Source organism: Barbus barbus, assembly GCF_936440315.1.
Source record: "Barbus barbus genome assembly, chromosome: 1".
Taxonomy (NCBI): domain Eukaryota; kingdom Metazoa; phylum Chordata; class Actinopteri; order Cypriniformes; family Cyprinidae; genus Barbus; species Barbus barbus.
In genome coordinates, this window is record NC_136729.1 from 5,368,809 (window position 1) to 5,387,647 (window position 18,839).

Sequence of the window (18,839 nt, forward strand, 5' to 3'; positions counted from 1 at the left end):
CCCTATTTTAAATAAAATAATAACATCTTATTGTAAATGTAATTTAAAAAGCATACTACCAGTAACTCTCAAAATAATTTAACAAGCATTTTAATAAATATCATCATCATCATCATCAACAGCAACAACAACAACATAATAATAATAATAATAATATATTAAATTGACAATTCCACTGCTATCTTCCCTGCCACTGGATGCAGAAATATTTTGATTACATTATGTAGAATAAACTTTTTAAATAAGAATAATAGTGTACTTGCATCAACCTTTGGCAATGCTGAAAATAAAGCGCTAAATGATGGCATCTAGTGTTGAAAGCGGAAGATTACACGCAGAAAGCGGCGTGCATAGCGTCACAGAGACGTAACGTTAGATGGGCGGCGCATTGTCTCCTGCTCGAGAAACTGAGCTCACGGAAGTGTCTGAGAACGAATGTCAACAAAAGAGAAGAAGAAAAGGTATGGTAAAAACACAGCTATAAAACAATATTACCCGTAAAACGAAACAATCTCACTTCGAATAGTTTATATCATGGCACCAGCTCTTAATAGTGCCCTATTATCGAGTAAAGTAAGTAGCAGGAAGCCAGCTAGCGTTAGCTAAAATTAGGCGAGTGAGAAAAAGGCTGGTTAGAAGTCAGAAACCAAACTTTCGGAACAATGCGTCAGTTTAGACGCTGGCCGTCTGTCCTATTTCTGTCGAAACGTAAGGACATGCCCTTAAATATATGTCTTGGCTATGTGTATAAAATGTCACTGAATAGTTTGACTATTTTGGATCTAAACATTGCTGTGCTATTCTGCCTAACACCGAGTTGCGTCACTGTTGAGAAAAGAGCGAGACAGGAAGTCATCCTTTCTCAAGACATTTGACCTGTGTTTATTATAACGTTAGTCAGTCACCGACTGTTTTAATGTCGGATTCATATGTTGGCATTTGTCGAGGTAACGCCGGTGAGTTTCTGATTGAATCAGTTTGTTGGAAACCGAAAGCGAGCATCGCACTGAGCTCCGGTTGCCAAGTGTTTTCTTTCTTTTAAATGATGGTAGTTTATGGTGTTTATTTTTGTCTTCACAGCTAAACACTTCCAGCAAGACGCTTTGGTGACGATGCCGTCTGTAATTGTGGCGAGTTGATGGATCTACCGACCATATTTTTTCCATAAATTGTATTTTAATCTGTGTTTTATGAGACAACGACGGTCATTGGCTTGTTAGAATGTCTGTTTCCCACAGCCTTTGCTTTTTAGGTGTTTTGTTTTTATCAGGTAAGATATCGTGATTTTGTCCTTGAGTGTGTATCACGCAAAGACTGAACAAATGCATTATTATACTGTTTATATCTGAGGCAGACTTTTCATGTAACGTTAGTTAAAAAAATGGACCCTGCCTTAACCAGAGGCTACCTATGTTGACTTTAGGGTCAAGCTGGGTAGACAAAAGGTGTATTGTATTGACGCTGTGATAATTGGCAATAAACAACATTTAGCAATCCTTGTCTTTTATGTGATCAACTTTTGTGTTGACAGTTCCTTGCACTTTGGAGCTGGCCTTCGGTGCCGGTAAGTAAGAGCTTGACATCTCTTTGTTTATATTTCAGTCTGAACACTCGTTTTAAATGCCCCAGTTAAAAATAAAACATTCCTAACCAGAATAGTCATTGAGAGGAGTGAAAATATTGCATCAAGTATTTAATGCAAAAATACAGAACGCTGTTTTTTTCCCAATGTGACTGCCCTTTACTTCCTGCTTGATAACTTCTTTCCAGTTCAGTCTTTAGATGTTTTTAATATGTTTAAAGGCTCTGTATGTTGTTATATGTTTTAAATGTCTTTTTGCCTGCTTGTCATGTCCAAACTATGTTCTCAAAGAACTCCAGTAAATCAAATAGCTTGTTTATTTTGATAATTTCACATAGAAATTTAGGTTCAGAGCACAATTTTAAAGATGTCTTCGCTTTAACTGTCAGTTTCAGGTCATTGTGATCATTCGCCCAAAATACTACAGTCCAGACAAGGAGATATTCGTAACTCTGCCCACCATGTCTGGTCTTCCCGTCCACTTAACTGCAGTTGGTTGATAACCTCAAAAGTTGGAGAGCGTGTCATCATTAGGTACCAGCAGAATTTTAATGCCATTTTTGTGATCTTTGATTCACCAGAAATTAAAGGAGTAACACTTCATCTTTTACAGTGTCTTCATTAAATATGTTATGTATACTTACAGTAATAACAGTGAATTACTCATAATTGCAAGCAACTAACAACCCTAAACCAAATATTGTTACACTTTATTTTAAGGTTTCCTTGTTACAGTGTAATTATACATTTAAGTACTGAGTAATATTAATTAACTACATGTATTTACTATACGGTTAGGATTAGGGTTACTTGCATGTAATTATGCATAATGAATTGTAATTATAATAGTAAGTACATGTAACGTGCAACAAGTGTTACCCCAAATCATTATCCTAAACGTACGACCTTATAATAAGTGAATATTACTCAGTATTTAAATATATAATTACACTGTAACAAGGACACTTTAAAAGAAAGTGTAACTATTAAAGCTTTTGTGTTTCGTGATACTGTACAGATGTGAACGTAAAATGGGAAAGTCAGCCCAAAGATGAGTGTATCTCAGTTTGTAAATAGGTTAATAAATGGCATTTGCTGTTAACAAGGTGAAAGATTGCTTTGATCCTTACAAAGTAAACATTCCCTTTTTTAGTTACGTGTCATTTGGTTTGTGTCCATCTCTTTTGAAGTTTTTCCCAGTTTGAAATGAGATGCGGGCAGGAATGGGTGTCCGTGGTTCCTCTCACTGGTTCTCCATCCAAATTCTGCGGCTCCCAGCTTCCAGCACCATTTGAGATGTCAGGGGGAAACATTACAGTGACACACCACTTCTTCCCTCATATCTACCCAGTAACAGGGTTCCATCTTTCATATATTAAAGGTAGAGTGCAAATGTTGAGGGAAAATGTTCACATTTCTTGCCCTCTCACTGACTTTATCCAGAGAGACTGTACATTTACATTTACATTTATTCATTTAGCTGACGCTTTTATCCAAAGCGACTTACAATTGCTATATATGTCAGAGGTCGCACGCCTCTGGAGCAACTAGGGGGTTAAGTGTCTTGCTCAGGGACACATTGGTGTCTCACAGTGGATTCGAACCCGGGTCTCTCACACCAAAGGCATGTGTCTTATCCACTGCGCCATCACCATCGCCGACTGTAAAATCTTTTTTTGAATGGTAAACTTTTTGGTAAGTGTTTAACAGGGTTCAATCATCTTTTCCCCATTTCTCCAGACTCAGGTCCCTGTTTTCCAGGCGAATTTGAATGTTACAGTGAACGTTGTCTCCCTGCATCGTGGCGCTGTAACGGACGGGTCGAATGCCTTGGCGTGGGTGATGAGCTTGGCTCTGATGAGGAAGGATGTAACGACGTTAGCCCTGAACCACCCATAGATGATGTATGTGGGGGATACTTGAATGCGTTTTATGGTTCATTTACTCCCCCTGTACAAACAGGACATCCGGTGGAGTGTGTGTGGACGGTTGACCCCCAGGATTCACGACCACTCAAATTAGAGCTTCAGCAACTGGAGCTGGGTCCTCGAGACATGATCACAATCACAGACCAGCCCCGCGGCACAGGCAACATCATTAAAACAGTGAGTTTCACACTTTGTGTGACAGATGATGTAGCTTGATCAATGCAGATTCATCTATCCCAGTCTTTTTTGTTTCTTTTAACTTTCATTCCACTTCAGCCTTTGATAATATGGATAATAAGTCTTGCACCCCCCCATTGGCTATTACAGATCAACTTTGTGTCCAACAACAAAGCAGTGGAGGTTGAGTCCCACACCGGCTTGCTTTCGCTGATTTACCATATGGAGCCTTCAATAGAAGGGCGGGGCTTTAATGCGACCTATCGCATCACGGATTACTGCCTTCCATGGGAGGAGCTTTGTGGAGGATCAATGGGAGGCTGTTACACCGCAAAGCAGCGTTGCGACGGACACTGGGACTGTCCTGAAACAGGCGTGGATGAGGAAGGATGCTGGGGCTGCCAGGCTGGGCACTTCCTCTGTGGGATGGGAGGAATTCACCAGACAGGACGAACAGTTTGTTTCTCGATTCATGATCGTTGCAACTACCAGCTTAATTGTGCAGATGGGACTGATGAAAGAGAATGTACCATCTGTCAGCCTGGGACATTTCACTGCGACAGTGACAGGTTTGTATACGTGCTTAAAAAAAGTGTACACTACTGTAAAAAAAAAAAAAAAAAAAATCATTACTCCAGTCTTCAGGGTCACATGATCTGATTTTTTGCTTAAGAAACATTTCTTCTTATCAGTGTAGTAAACAGTTGTTCTGCTTAATGTTTGTGGAAACCATGATTCATTTTTTAAAGATTTTTTAATAAGTAGAAAGTAAAAAAACAACAACATTTATTTCAGCTTTAGTTTTTTTGTTTGTTCCTGGCTAAAAAGAAGCATTACTTTCTTAAAAAAATATTACTGACCCAAAACTTTTTAATGGTAGTATATATATGATTTTCCAACCAAATGATGGCTTCTGTGGTCAAAATCTGCCAATGTTTAATAATTGAAACAGGTGTGTATTTGAGAGCTGGCGCTGTGATGGACAGGTGGACTGTAAGGACGGCACAGATGAGCTTAACTGCACTGTGACCCTGCCCCGAAAAGTCATAACCGCAGCTACCGTTGGAAGCCTAGTTTGTGGACTTCTGCTAGTCATTGCAATGGGCTGCACCTGCAAGCTGTACTCCCTACGCACTCGAGAATACAGGTACAACAATCTAAACCAGATAATAACTATGTAATATTAGGTGACTTTTCCAAATATAATGATTCTACAACAATGTCTAATTTTCTAATTAGCTTTTGTTGACAGTATTTCTGTGTACTGTTCTCTTGTTTTCTCAGCATGTTCGCACCAATCACTCGGCAAGAGGCTGAACTGATCCAGCAGCAGGCCCCGCCCTCTTACGGTCAGCTGATTGCTCAGGGAATCATTCCACCAGTGGAAGACTTCCCTACTGAGAACCCCAATGAGGTAGGAGGCTAGGACCCCTCTTAACCGTTTTATTGCATGCAGACATTTAATGTAATAATTTATTATTAATTATACACTAATAATAACATTTTAATACAGTCCTATAAGGGTATATATTATTTAAAGAAATTAACAATTTTAAGCAAGGCTGCATTAAATTGATCAAATGTGACAGTAAATACATTTATAATGTTACAAATGATTAATACCGTAATTATTAAATCAAAGAGTCCTGGAAAAAAATCTATCATGGTTTTCAACATTGATAATAATATTTTTTTTTTACTTGAGCACCAAATCAGCATATTAGACTTATTTTTGAAGGATCATGTAACAGTAATGGGTGCTGAAAATAAAGCTTTGCCCTCACAAAAATAAATAAAAATTTTAAATATCTATATTTAAAGAGCAAATAGTTATTTTAAATTGTAATAATATTTTACAATATATTACTGTATACTGTATGTAATGCATTCTCAGTGAGTATAAGAGACTTCTTTAAAAACATTAAGAAACAAAGAAGCGTTTATAGCCTAGGACTAGGTTCTATTATTTATGGATTTGTGTGTTGAATTTTTCAGTTTTATGTTTTCATTTCCACAATCCACTTTTTCTCTGTTTTCCAGTCTGCCACACTTTCCCTGAGAGGAATACTACAGCTCCTCAGGCAAGACAATGCTTCCACTCTACGGCGAAGACGCAGGCCTCGGTTTGTCCGCAGAGCTGTGCGGCGCCTACGAAGATGGGGCTTAATTCCTCGACCTGCCCCTAGGACAACACAGACCACCGCCTCTTCCTCCCAACAGACAGAAGCTCCTAATTCTAGCACTGAGCCCAGTCAGTCAAGTCCTGGAGTCTCCTCAGTGGCTACAGGGGCAGCCAGTCAGTCCTTGCCTCAAAAACTGGCTTTATCCCAACAGACAGAAACACCGCAGCAAGCAGAGGCTCCTCCTCCTCCCCCACCTCCTTTCCCTGTCCAGCCAATCGAAGTTACTGAAACACAACAAACCCCACCCGTCACTGCCCCTCCAAGCAGCCCTTTCTTGGCATCTCTCTTCCACAGTCTGGGGTGGAGCATATCTCGTTTCAGACCCTCCCCAGCCCCTACTTCTCTTCCTCTCTCTGCATCCCCCTCTTTTTCCTCTTCTTCCTCTGAAGATGAAGTGCTGCTGATTCCTCTCTCTGATGACACAACCTCTGAAGATGATGTGCCCATGCTAACATGAGCAACTTGTTCTTCGTTCTTCCTTTTTGGTTCCGTCTCATCTTGTTCTTGCTCTCCTGCCTTCCTCTTCTCAGCACGTGAGCGTCACCATGTTTGCTTCTTGTGCTGGCTTGGTGCCTTAACTTGTATTAGAACATCTGTTTTTCTATCCTAAGAGAAAAAGTATTGCATTAATGTGTGTCAGAAATATTTGACAAGTGCGGACAGGTGTGGTGGTTGTGCACTTATCTAAAGTGTGGATAGATGAACATTTGCACAAAGAGTCTACCCCAGCTGGCTTACGAAATGTTTCTCTGTGTGATCCAGTGTCGCGATGTTGGTTAAAAAGATTGATTTTAGTTAACTTTTTTTTTTTTTTTTTTATCTGCAGACATGATTGTGTGATGTGCATACATGTGAGTTTACCTCATAGTGCTACAGGCCTCATATTTTGTGTGTGTTCCTCAGAAGTGCCTTTGATTGAGCTTCCTGTACATCACTAGACAGTATGTGACTGCGTATGTGCTTGCACGTAGGGCCAAAAACACTTGCACAGAAGTTTACACGTAGATGTAGAACTCACCCTCGCTATGTATATTGTAGTGCATGACAACTGTGGCAATAACTTTATAATAAAGACGTGTGTTGTGAGTGAGTGATTGTGTGTGTGTGTGTGTATGTGCGAGTGTTTATGAGAGAGTGAACTAGCTGAAAGTGGTAAGCCACTCAGTTTAGACAATCCTTCTTGGAGGTTTCACTCGCACCTCCATATGCACCACCAACCTGAATGACATCACTATATCACAATAACTTGAATATGTCTTACAAAATGAAAAATTTAGATTTCATACTTTTCTGGCTCAGTGGAAAATAAACGGGCAACCAGTTGTAGTGCCATATCTAAAGTCACTTTGTTTCAACTGCTGGTATGATTTGTCATTTCACTCCTTTTACCCTGTCAATGTTGTTTTTAATCTGTATTTTTCATTGCCGAAATGTTGAACTCTCATCTGCTGAATGGTGATTGATTGCATTAGAAAGACAGGTGGGAATTATCTTAATTGATGATGGTAGGATGAATTTCACTGTATATATTTGCTAAACCAGCTGGAAAATCCACAAAGATTAAATTGATTTGCACTTTTATTCTTCCTTTTGTGATTTAATGTCTACTTTAATGTTATGGTTTAGTTTCTTCTGTTTATGAAAATAGCTGTGAATGTAAAAAAAAAAAAAAAACTTGTTAAAAAAAATGTGTAAGGGAATGGTGTATGCTGTCAACACAGACCTAAAAACTAGAAAGCTTTGGATGTTCAGGCATGCGTTAGAGGTGGAGAAGGTGACTTTATTCTATGAAAGGTGAAACAATGAGAGGTGATTGTCTTATTTGCACATCAAAGCCTACATTGTTAGTCATTGGCTCAGTTTCTTTGCATCCTGTGGAGGAATACCTGATCGTTCTTCTCACAAGAGAAAGAGATAAACAGATATGCGAGTTTCCTAGTTCACCATCTCCAAATACAAACTGAAGGACTGATACTAGGCTGGTGAGAAATCTCTTGATTGTTTTTCTGTGATCAAAACGTTTTCTGTTCAAAAGTGCAATATTGTTAAAAATATTTTTTTAAAGAAATAATTACTTTTATTTAGCAAGCATTCAATTAATCTGACCAAAAATGGCAGTAAGACATGTATAACGTTGGCCTTTTTTATACTAAAGTCTAGAGTCCTTTGATGAATAGAAAAATGTATCACGGTTTCCACAAAAATAACAAGCAGCACCGCTTGATTTTACACTGATAATAACAATAAATGTTTGTTGAGCATAGAATTGGCATATTACAATGATTTCTGAAGGATCGTGTGATACTGAAAACTGGAGTAATGATGCCGAAAATTCACCTTTTTTCTATCACAGGGATAAATCCTTCGTACTAATCCTAAACATTTGTGTTAATACTTCTTAAATTTAAGACTTTTTTTTTTTTAAAGAAAATTTATTAAAAGTTTATTATTAGTTGTAATTAGATTTAAGAAAGTATGTCCATACAATTTTTTTTGTTAATATGTTCTTAAACATTTTAATTTATTTTTATTTTTTCAATTAATTGTGCTTTTCTTTGTCTTTTATACTATAGATCATGCCTTTTGAGCCTTGTGTTTGTATTGGCATATTTCTGTTGTCATGGTTTCCATGTACTTGGGAGAAGTGCATCTTTGACCAAGTTCAGAGATCAATCAAAGTTGTGTCCCCGCCCACTGGTCAATACACCTCTGGTCATTGGTCCTTGAGTGAAACTGCATCAGAGGAGAATCCAGCGCCCCACCGTTCAAAACATCAGAGACCTAAAAGAGCAGAGAGACGTGTGGAATCCATGACGGATCCACAACCAATCAGAATCAAGAGCTGGGTCCCCTCAGGGAGCCCGGCCCTCACAGAATGGGAGCTAGAGAGATTAATGACTGCAGTCGCTGAGGCTGTGAGCGAAGTGTCCAGTTTACTCTCAGGTGTGTGGTGCTTTTTTATATGAAGTACAGACAAAACATGTATAGTGAAACAGAAATTCTGATTTATCCCATGTTTTCATATTCCCATCCCATCTTTGGATGTTTGTTGATAGTGAGGCGAGTTCAAGAGAGTCTGCTGCTGAACAGAGACATAAACAAATACTGCAAATTCATCTGGAGAAACAGCAGCACTGTTAACCACTTGAAGTATGTTTTACATGTCGTCTTCTCCGACTCTCCTACTCTTTGTACTTCACATGCTCTGTCATTTGTTTGTTCTGTAAGTATGAATTTTGATGTTTACTGATTTTAAAAATGTGTTATTATAATTAGTCAGCCATATGTCATTCTCCTCAGATGTGGCAGAGCAAATGAGAACTACAGATTCGAGAGCTGCCTTGGCGTAATTGTGAGTCTTCTCATACATAAACACACATTACTCAAAATATTGCTCTTATTGCTCAGTCTGGCCTGTTTACAGATCCCAGATGAGCACCTGAATGGCTGTGCTGTTTATCCACACCCTGAGCATCCAGTCCGGACAGTGCTGAGGTCAGCGGGCACAGGAGTTCCTGACACTGACTTCCTGCTTTATGTGTTCACTCACAGCACAGATAAATGTCGAGCAGAGGTACTAGAGATTATCAATACTTTTTAGTAATAATGTGTTTTCCTTGTTTTGCACAGGCAGGTAATGAAGCGAGTTATGGGCTTGACTGAAAAACAATAAAATGGTCTTTCTATAAATTTGGTCTTCACTAGAATATTAATATCTTTGATAAATGACACCTTTCAATTCTATATTTTACTTTAATATTTGTCATGTCACAATCTGTAACATACTTCCTTTTCCATCATTACAAATTTTCAACCTTGTTTTTCCACAGGCAGGAAATTAAGTCATGGGTCCTTTCTGAAAAAACTGGTCTTCACTAGGGGAACAATATTGAGTCCATTAAGATTAATGCAGGTTGTCTCACAGTATCTAACATTTTTACCCCTCTGTCTCTTCAGTCTGGTATACTGGCTTATGCTGCTCACTGTCAGACAGATTCAGAGGGGCGTCCTCTGGCTGGGACTATGATCATCTGTAGAGAGACTCTCGGGATGGAAAAATACACACATGAGCATTTTGTGCAGGTGACAGTGAGTGTGTCTGAGAAGAGTGAACTGTTGAAAAAAAGAAAAAACAGAAACACTGAGATTGCATTCACTCTTTGTTATTTTGTTTTGGTACAGACAGTGATCCATGAGCTGTTCCATGTGTTGGGCTTCAGTAAAGAGCTCTTCAGCCAATGGAAGGATTGTTCTCTCTTCTCTCAGGGTAGGTAACACTGCTTTAGTTTTTCTAAAAGTTATCTATGTAATTGGATACATATCTATTGCAGTTATGGTGTTTATTGTAGTTTTGTTATGTTGTGCATTACTGGTCATTTTTGACATTGTGTATGTGTTATGAAGCTGACATAGACTGCTGGTCTCATGGTCAGGTGACCAGCACAGATGAGTCGGGCCAGGTTAGACTGTATTCTCCTACTGTGATCAGAGAAATGCAGAAACACCTCAACTCTACCCAAACTGACCTTGGAGCTCCGTTAGAGAACAAGGTACCCACTGCATACACAACACTACTGTACCAGTGGCATGGCACCGTAATGGTATCATCATGATACCTTGATATATACCATAGTACTTTATACCATAGTCATTTTTTTGTTGAAAAAAAGTTTAAATTGTAATAATAGTTTACAATAATACAGTATTTCTGATCAAATGCAGCCTTTGGAAATGTAAAAGACTTCCAGAAGTATTAAAAATCTTACAGACCCTAAACTTTTGAATGATAGGGTAAATTGTGGCATTTACAAGGTACCCCTAAGGTATTTAAATAAAAACATGTTACTACGATAATATGCAAATACCCAAACTTCTTGGTAAAAGCTATTTTCACTACTTCTGCTCACTGTTGCATTGATATTATACCTTTAGTACAGAAAACATATTTCCCCTTTTACTTTAGCATCTATATGATCTGTCACTGTTCGCACTATTATACTGGGTACAAACAGTATCTATCACTCTGTGTATCTTGCATCTACCTTTCTTAATGCAAAAAGCTGCTGCCTAATGTAAAACACAGATGATAGACTCAAAGACGTCCCCTCCCCATCTTTCTTCCTCTCAGGATGCTGGTCCAGATGGTCTCTCGTCACACTGGGAGGCTCGTGTGCTTCAGGGGTCCATTATGGCAGCTTTACTGTTGGAGCCGTCACTGATTCGGATCGATCCCATCACACTCACTGCCCTCCAGGACACGGGCTGGTATTCAGTGAACCTCAGTCGAGCTCAGAGCTTGGTGTGGGGAGAAGGTAAGACATCCACCGTTGAGTCCATTCTGCTGGTTGACATGCGTTATGATAAACATTATGCATTTGTTGAGACTAGAGTCAAAACTTGGACTTGCGAGTTCACTGATTTAACATTCCTGGTGTGTTTCTGTGTGTTTTAGGTGAAGGCCATCAGTTTGGGTCTGTCTCTACCTGTCGCAATTCTTCTGCTTTCTTTTGTACAGACAGGTAATCAAACAAATAATGCTCTTTTGAACAATCACAGGTATTTAAAGGAAGCTATATTTTGCAGTTTTGGAAAGTGGGCTTGTTAAGAAATTGTGGCTTTTGTAAAGCTGTTAAAATATTTTAGAAAATTATTATTAAATTTTGTATTTTTTTTTTTTTTTTAGAGTAAATGTAGTGAATGTGATCAACTGTCTTTGGTTTTCTTCCTAGTGGACTGGGTTGTCATTACCTTCACTTCCACAAGGGGCAGTGTCTCACTGATCAGTACCTGGATGGCTGCCACATTTTCAAACCCTTGGCTAATGCTGTGAGTCTGCTGTGTTCTGTTTGGACTTCCATTTCTCTTTCACAATTCTCCCTCTTTGTTGTCATTATAAGAAAATTTCCCTCATGATTTTCATGTGCAATGCCACTTGTCTTCATCAGAGCGAGTGCTGGAAAGAGGAGAATGAGAGGAGTGGAATGAATGGGAGTGGAGAGATTTATGGCTCAGACAGCCGCTGTTTCATATCCAACCTCACCAGACTGGTACCACATGTTCTCACATCTCACCAAAATATTTATAAATGTTTAAAGATGTCAAAGCTATAGTTTTACGATATTAGATTCACTTTTATTGGCTCTTTTAATTTTTAAAAATCTTTTTACCCTCCCTTAATTAGAATAACGTGACCGTTAGTGCACCAGTAGCAGGTCATTGTTATAGACACAGGTGCACTGGAATAAACAAATATCAAATTCAGGTGATGGATTCTGATTGGTTGGATTGTCCAGCAGGAAAGAACATTGAGGTTAGTAAGAAACTCATTGGGATATGCGTAATGACTTAAACATTTAATGTTTTTTTTACATAGCACTCGGCTGCCTTTTTATTTGTTATAACTTTCTGTCTCTAAATCATGTAGGTGTCTGGTTATCAGGGTTTCATTTTCTGTCCAGACAACAGAATATGTAAATATTCTGATTTAGCTCCTCCTACATCAAGACAAAAGGCAGATGACCTTCTAAACGCTGGCACATCCATTGAGACGTTAGTCTAATCTTTTATTTTAAAATTTTAAAAGTGTTTATGTGCAGCATAATATGTCAAGAGTTACTGAACTCAAAACACAATGTGTTTCTATGTCAGTTGAGTCTCTCGTATATATCTTTTCTGTATAGCGGTGATAATGATGTGATGGAGAAAGACCGGTCCACTCCTCATCCCAGCCTCATGCATCGCTCCTCTGTCACAGTGTCTGAGGCAGCAGTGCTGAGCATCATGGCTGCTTTCTCTCTACTATCTGCTGGAGTGCTCGTCTACAGGAAGTGTTTATCAGCCAGGGTCAGAGTACATGCTGCCAGTGAGCCTTCATTCAGGCCACAGGTGCCTCCCACGCAATGCATCAGAAGGAACTGATAGTAGAACCAAAAGTGGACAAATAATAAGATAAAAAATAAAAGATAAATCATTAACAAATGTCTTTTTCGGCTATGCATATATTAAAATATTTTTATGGTGAAGATAGTAAAGCTGTGATGTGATAAATAGATTTTACAATTGTACTTTCTTTAGTTCAGGTCAAGGTCCTTTAGTAAATCTAGTGTGTGCACATGAAAGAGGATGGTTTTTTCTTCACTTAAATGCATGAAATGTTTGCTCTCCGTTGAAAAACCAAATATCATTTTAGAATATTTCAAGCTTTTTTGTAAAATGTATAGCTTATATAAAAATGCAAAGCTTAATATTAATTAATTGTAAAACATCTAATTGCTGTTGTATAAACCATTAGCCCTTTTCTGCTTGCTTATTCAGTCATTCATGTACAAATCAATATATCATTATTATTTAAAGTCTAGTAAGGCTTTTATGTGAACATACAAAAGTCAATGGACAGCAACGTGATCCTTAGAATTTATTCAGCCAACAAGATTACAAAAGTTTTCAAATGATGTGGTTACAATATGAAGTAAATAAATGAGAGCAAAATCTAAAACGGCTGCAGTCAAACAGCTGCAGTGATTTCGAGGTGTGGAATTTCTATGCAAACTCACAAAGATCATTTCCAAACCAGTTTCTCAAACATTTCTTCTGTCTGCTCACTTTACTCATTTTGGAAAAACAGGTGCCGTCATCCCAGACATGACCAGTTGAGCAAGAGACAAGTCATTCCATTAACAAACAGCAATGCCTGGAAGCCAGTGCTTACACTCTTCATCTAACCTATAAATGCGTATGCATACTGAGATATAGAAATATATATATATATATTTTTTTTCGATTTGTACTTTGTTTTTCTTATTTGGAAATAGTAAATAATATAAACAGTCATGTACTTGACATATGAACAAACCACTAAAACAGAACAGAATGAAAAGAAAAAAAATCATAAAGCAAAATAGTACAATGGTAATATGTGACCCTCGACCACAAAAGCAGTCTTTTTTTTTTATTATTGTTGTCTATTTTTAGCAATAGACAACAATACATTGTCTGAGTGATAATTATCAATTTTTCTTTTATGCTAAAAAATCATTAGGATATTATTTAAAGATCACTTTCTATTAAGATATTTTGTAAATTTCCTACCGTAAATATATCAAAACTTATTTTTTTGATTTGTAATATGCATTGCTAAGGACTTCACCCAGACAACTTTAAAGGTAATTTTCTCAATATTTTGATTTTTTGCCCCCTCAGATTCCACATTTTCAAATACTTGTATCTCAGCCAAATATTGTCCTATCAGATGATTTAAAAAAAAATAGACCCTTATGACTGGTTTTGTGGTTCAGGGTCACATATAACAAGTAAATATAAACTACATCAATTAGTAAATAGATGATAAAAAACAACAATGACAGAAAAGGGGCTGTTGCCAGTACCATGAGTTCCTACTAGAAGCTATATCATATTTATCGAAAGATTTTTAACATGACTTCATCAATAGGATTATGATACTAAACAGTAAAAGACCCAAACAACCAAAAATCATTTGAATTTTTCTAAATGTATTAACATAATTGTTGGTTAAAATGAAAGGTTACTGAATTTGACAGCAAAGGAAATTTGACTGTTTTTATGACAGAATCGGGCAATGAAGTCAGCACAGCTTTTGACGTGCCATTTTGAGAACACTACAGAAAGAGCACGTTGTTTTGGCCTGTGTGGACGTGCGTTCTCCATAATCCCAAAGCGCGCGCTAAGAACGCGTTTTCATGGCAAGCGCGCGTCCAGTACGCGCGGTTTGCTGTCAAGACGCACGCTTAGTGTGCAATCAGACGCCCGAGCAGGCGTTTATGAACACTTTGGCTTTCCATACTACTGAAAGCACCTCTCTTCACGTGATCAGTGAAATCTGACTCCTGCTATAATGTGCTGCGGCTGGCAGCGCGCGCTGTATGAAGCAGACGCTTTGGAGCAGCGCAGACCATGCACTCGTACAAATGCGACCACGTCAAATTTTAACTCGCAAAAAAAATACCATTTTGGTCGCAGTCTAGAGCCCTGTCATGTTAAATTTAATCTTCGTATTACAACAATAAAAACATTTTATTTATAAAAAGCTTTAGCAGAGTAAGCAAAATAAACGTAGAATGTCTAATGTTTTCAAATGGAGAAAATAAATAAAGGACAGGAGTCATATCAACTTCATTTTTTACTACAGTTTTAGTAGGTTTATAAGCTGTTTAATAGGCTAAAGAGTGAAGAATAATTCACTGGATAATGTTAATTCACGGAATAATATTCTCTGGAATATTGGAATATAACAAGCATTGTATTTTATTGCATTTCTCAACTGGCATGCTCTAAATTATGCTGCTGACAGCGCGGTTTATCTGTGCATTTACACAGAACTATAGGCTACTCAAACTGCCATCGATTGCAGAGAATTTCCATAGAGTTGTATTAATTTAGATGTTTATAAACGAAATAATATAGTAAGTGTTAATACAATTTAGGGTGCTTCAAAAAAGTGAATCTTGTTAAAAGTTACATGCAGTGGCCGTGCTGAGCATTTCTTGAGCATCAACCGCTGAGTGAACTGCAATATGAAAGCGGCTTCACGAGACTAATGATGAGCATATAGACAACAGAGAGAGAATTCAATTCAATGCTTTTATTTCCAACATGCTCTAATTCATGGCTGTGTTATTTCAGGCAAAGTTATATCTTTATAGGGACAGGGCTTGACAGAGTATCTTATTTATCATATTTCTCAGAGCCAAGTTGCATAAACTATATAGCTATCAGGTATTTATGTAATACATCTAATTTGTGCATTAATGACTGTAATATTAAATAGTTTACTAACTACAGCAAATCAAGTACCTGCACGCCATTGTTGTTGTTGTTGTCTCGTCTCCCCTCAGATGCGCTGCAATTGCGATCCTGCACGCAATTCTCAAAACCTGTTTATCAGGGAATCGATATCCGATTATGGAAAAATGCTTAAATATTGGGGAAAATATCGGTAAATCAATATATCGGTCGATCTTTAGATTTTATTATTTAACATTATAGTAGCCCTAGAATACATGGAATTTTGTCCTGTTTTAATATTTTTAACATTAAGTCGTTATGCAGAAATCATTTGGATGGAATCATGTAGACTCACACAGATATCAAGATTCAGCGTATGAACCTCAACAATGGTGACAGTCAACAAAATATTCAGATCAACTCTGAACATCACAAAACAAGCTTTTCGTTGGTTGTCACTATTGTTGAGGTTCATACGCTGAATCTTGATATTTGTGTGAGTCTACATGATCTTGTCCAAATAATTTCTGCATAATGACTTAAAAACTTTCAAAATATTAAAGCAGAACAAAATTTCATGCAGTGGTATTCTAGGACTAGCCTACTATAAAGTGAAATTATTAAACCTAAATAATGTTCCCAGAGATCAGCCTCTGGATGAGATCAGTGCATTTCATGACTGACACTACATGACAGAGTTATCATCAATAAAAAATCAAGACCATCTGAATTTCTCTCACACCTGTTGTTATAGCAAATGTGCTTCAGAAACACACAATTCTAGCAGCCAGAGAAACATTAAAGTTAAGAAGTCAAGGGTCAAGAGCCCAGCAAGCGCTTACCTCCATAACAGTGATTTCAAACTTTATTATTTTAAATAAAACAGCGCTTAGGCTTCCTGGAGGTTAAGTAAGGGCTGCCCGTGCAGGGCCAGTGTTAAGGGGCCAACGTTTTGCCAATGAGCAAATTCTCAGGGGCCCTGCGCTGGCAGTCCTAAGTGGGCCAGTGCAGACTTGTTTGCAGGGCCTCTACTAAATAAAGGTTCCTCAACCTCAGCTCATTTTTCCGATTGTGCTGTCATTTGCAGTATTCATCATGTCATTGCTTACCATCAATCAGTGTAATTTTAGATTCATTTCATTAAAGTATATATTTTATTAAAATATTCATATATATATATATATATATATATATATATATATACACAGTTTTTCATTTTAATATTGTTTTAATAATAAACTGGGTAGTAACTGATTACATGTAATCTGGATTACGTAATCAGATTCCAGAAATTAAGTACTTAATTAGAGTAAAATACATTTTAAAATACTCGTAATCAGACTACAGTTACTTTTTTATGGATTACATGATTACGTTATTTACACAATACCAATAAATTATTCATAATTCATTGACTGTCCCTAATTTCTCTTTTTCATCTTTTAAATTTTCCTTTCTAAAATAGTCTACTGATTATATAAATATTACAGGCACATCTAAAAAAAATTGAATATCAGGAAAAAGATCAATATTTTTTGTCACTCATTTCAGAAAGTGAAACCCATATATTATATAGATTCATTACACATAGAGTGAAATATTTCAAGCCTTTATTTCTTGAAATTTTGATGATTATGGGTTACAGATAATGAAAACCCCAAATTCAGTGTCTCAGAAAATTAGAATATTACATAAGATCAATAAAAAAAGGATATTTTAAACAGAAATGTCAGGCTTCTGAAAAGCATGTTCATTTCTATGCACTCAATACTTGGTAGGGCCTCCTTTTGCATGAATTACTGCATCAATGCGGCGTGGCATGGAGGCGATCAGCCTGTGGCACTGCTCAGGTGTAACGGAAGCCCAGGCTGCTTTGATAGCGGCCTTCAGGTCATCTGCATTGTTGGGTCTGGTGTCTCTCATCTTCCTCTTGACAATAACCCATAGATTCTCTATGGGGTTCAGGTCAGGCGAGTTTGCTGGCCAATCAAGCACAGTAACACCATGGTCATTGAACCAGCTTTTGGTACCTTTGGCAGTGTGGGCAGGTGCCAAGTCCTGCTGGAAAATGAAATCAGCATCTCCATAAAGCTTGTCAGCAGAAGGAAGCATGAAGTGCTCTAAAATTTCCTGGTAGATGGCTGCGTTGACTGTGGACTTCAGAAAACACAGTGGACCAACACCAGCAGATGACATGGCAGCCCAAATCATCACGGACTGTGGAAACTTCACACTGGACTTCAAGCAGCTTTGATTCTGTGCCTCTCCACTCTTCCTCCAGACTCTGGGACCTTGATTTCCAAATGAAATGTAAAATTTACTTTCATCTGAAAAGAGGACTTTGGAGCACTGAGCAACAGTCCAGTTCTTTTTCTCCACAGCCCAGGTAAGATGCTTCTGAAGTTGTCTCTGGTTCAGAAGTGGCTTGGTAGCCCTTTTCCTGAAGACGTCTGAGCGTGGTGACTCTTGATGCACTCCAGCTTCAGTTCACTCCTTGTGAAGCTCTCACAAGTGTTTGAATCAGCTTTGCTTGACAGTATTCTCAATCTTGCGGTCATCCCTGTTGCTTGTGCACCTTTTCCTACCCAAATTCTTCCTTCCAGTCAACTTAGCATTTAATATGCTTTGATACAGCACTCTGTGAACAGCCACCCCTTTCAGTAATGACCCTCTGTGACTTACCCTCTTTGTGGAGGGTGTCAATGTTCGTCTTCTGGATCATTGCCAAGTCAGCAGTCTTCCCCATTATTGTGGTTTCAAAGAACAAGAGATACTCAGAATGTATGCTGTAGAGATGGTCACTAATTGACACTAAAATGTAAATATTCTAATATTTTGAGATACAGATTTTTGACTTTCATGAGCTGTAATCATCAAAATTAAAACAAAAAAACTTTTGAAATGATTGACTTTACATGTAATGAATCTAAAATATATGAAAGTTTCACTTTTTGAAATAAGTTACAAGAAAAAATGAACTTTTTCACAATATTCAAATTTTTTGAGATGTACCTGTATATATAGTCCAGTTTTGTGGACATTCACACAAAGATCAGTCATTAGTCGGGTGGCGACAGCATTTGAGCACTGGATTTACAAAAATCATTTCAGGTTTAAGAAGGGTTTCAACATTGCATCAACTACTGATGAACATTAATTTTTATTTGAATTTTTACCCTATAGGTTTTTTAACCATGTATTATTAAT

The 18,839-nt window shown here is 37.7% G+C and overlaps 2 protein-coding genes across 2 annotated transcripts; both read left to right on the forward strand.

Moving 5' to 3' along the window:
* The first annotated feature begins 350 nt into the window (after positions 1–350).
* Positions 351–7,528, forward strand: LOC306868935 (low-density lipoprotein receptor-related protein 10-like). Its single transcript, XM_079415412.1, has 10 exons — positions 351–461; positions 1,081–1,270; positions 1,532–1,564; positions 1,972–2,116; positions 2,773–2,963; positions 3,323–3,687; positions 3,838–4,256; positions 4,640–4,834; positions 4,972–5,101; positions 5,728–7,528. Exons 2-10 carry the CDS (start codon positions 1,222–1,224, stop codon positions 6,325–6,327), a joined length of 2,127 nt encoding a protein of 708 aa, XP_079271538.1. The 5' UTR covers positions 351–461; positions 1,081–1,221; the 3' UTR covers positions 6,328–7,528.
* Positions 7,529–8,680: 1,152 nt separating this feature from the next.
* LOC306877320 (ciliated left-right organizer metallopeptidase-like) lies at positions 8,681–13,361 on the forward strand (the record flags this gene model as incomplete). Its single annotated transcript, XM_079429022.1, has 14 exons — positions 8,681–8,813; positions 8,927–9,020; positions 9,171–9,222; positions 9,295–9,444; positions 9,828–9,953; positions 10,053–10,137; positions 10,275–10,420; positions 10,999–11,182; positions 11,323–11,389; positions 11,600–11,696; positions 11,816–11,917; positions 12,052–12,180; positions 12,295–12,419; positions 12,551–13,361. 14 exons carry the CDS (start codon positions 8,681–8,683, stop codon positions 12,786–12,788), a joined length of 1,728 nt encoding a protein of 575 aa, XP_079285148.1. The 3' UTR covers positions 12,789–13,361.
* Between the last annotated feature and the right edge of the window lie 5,478 nt (positions 13,362–18,839).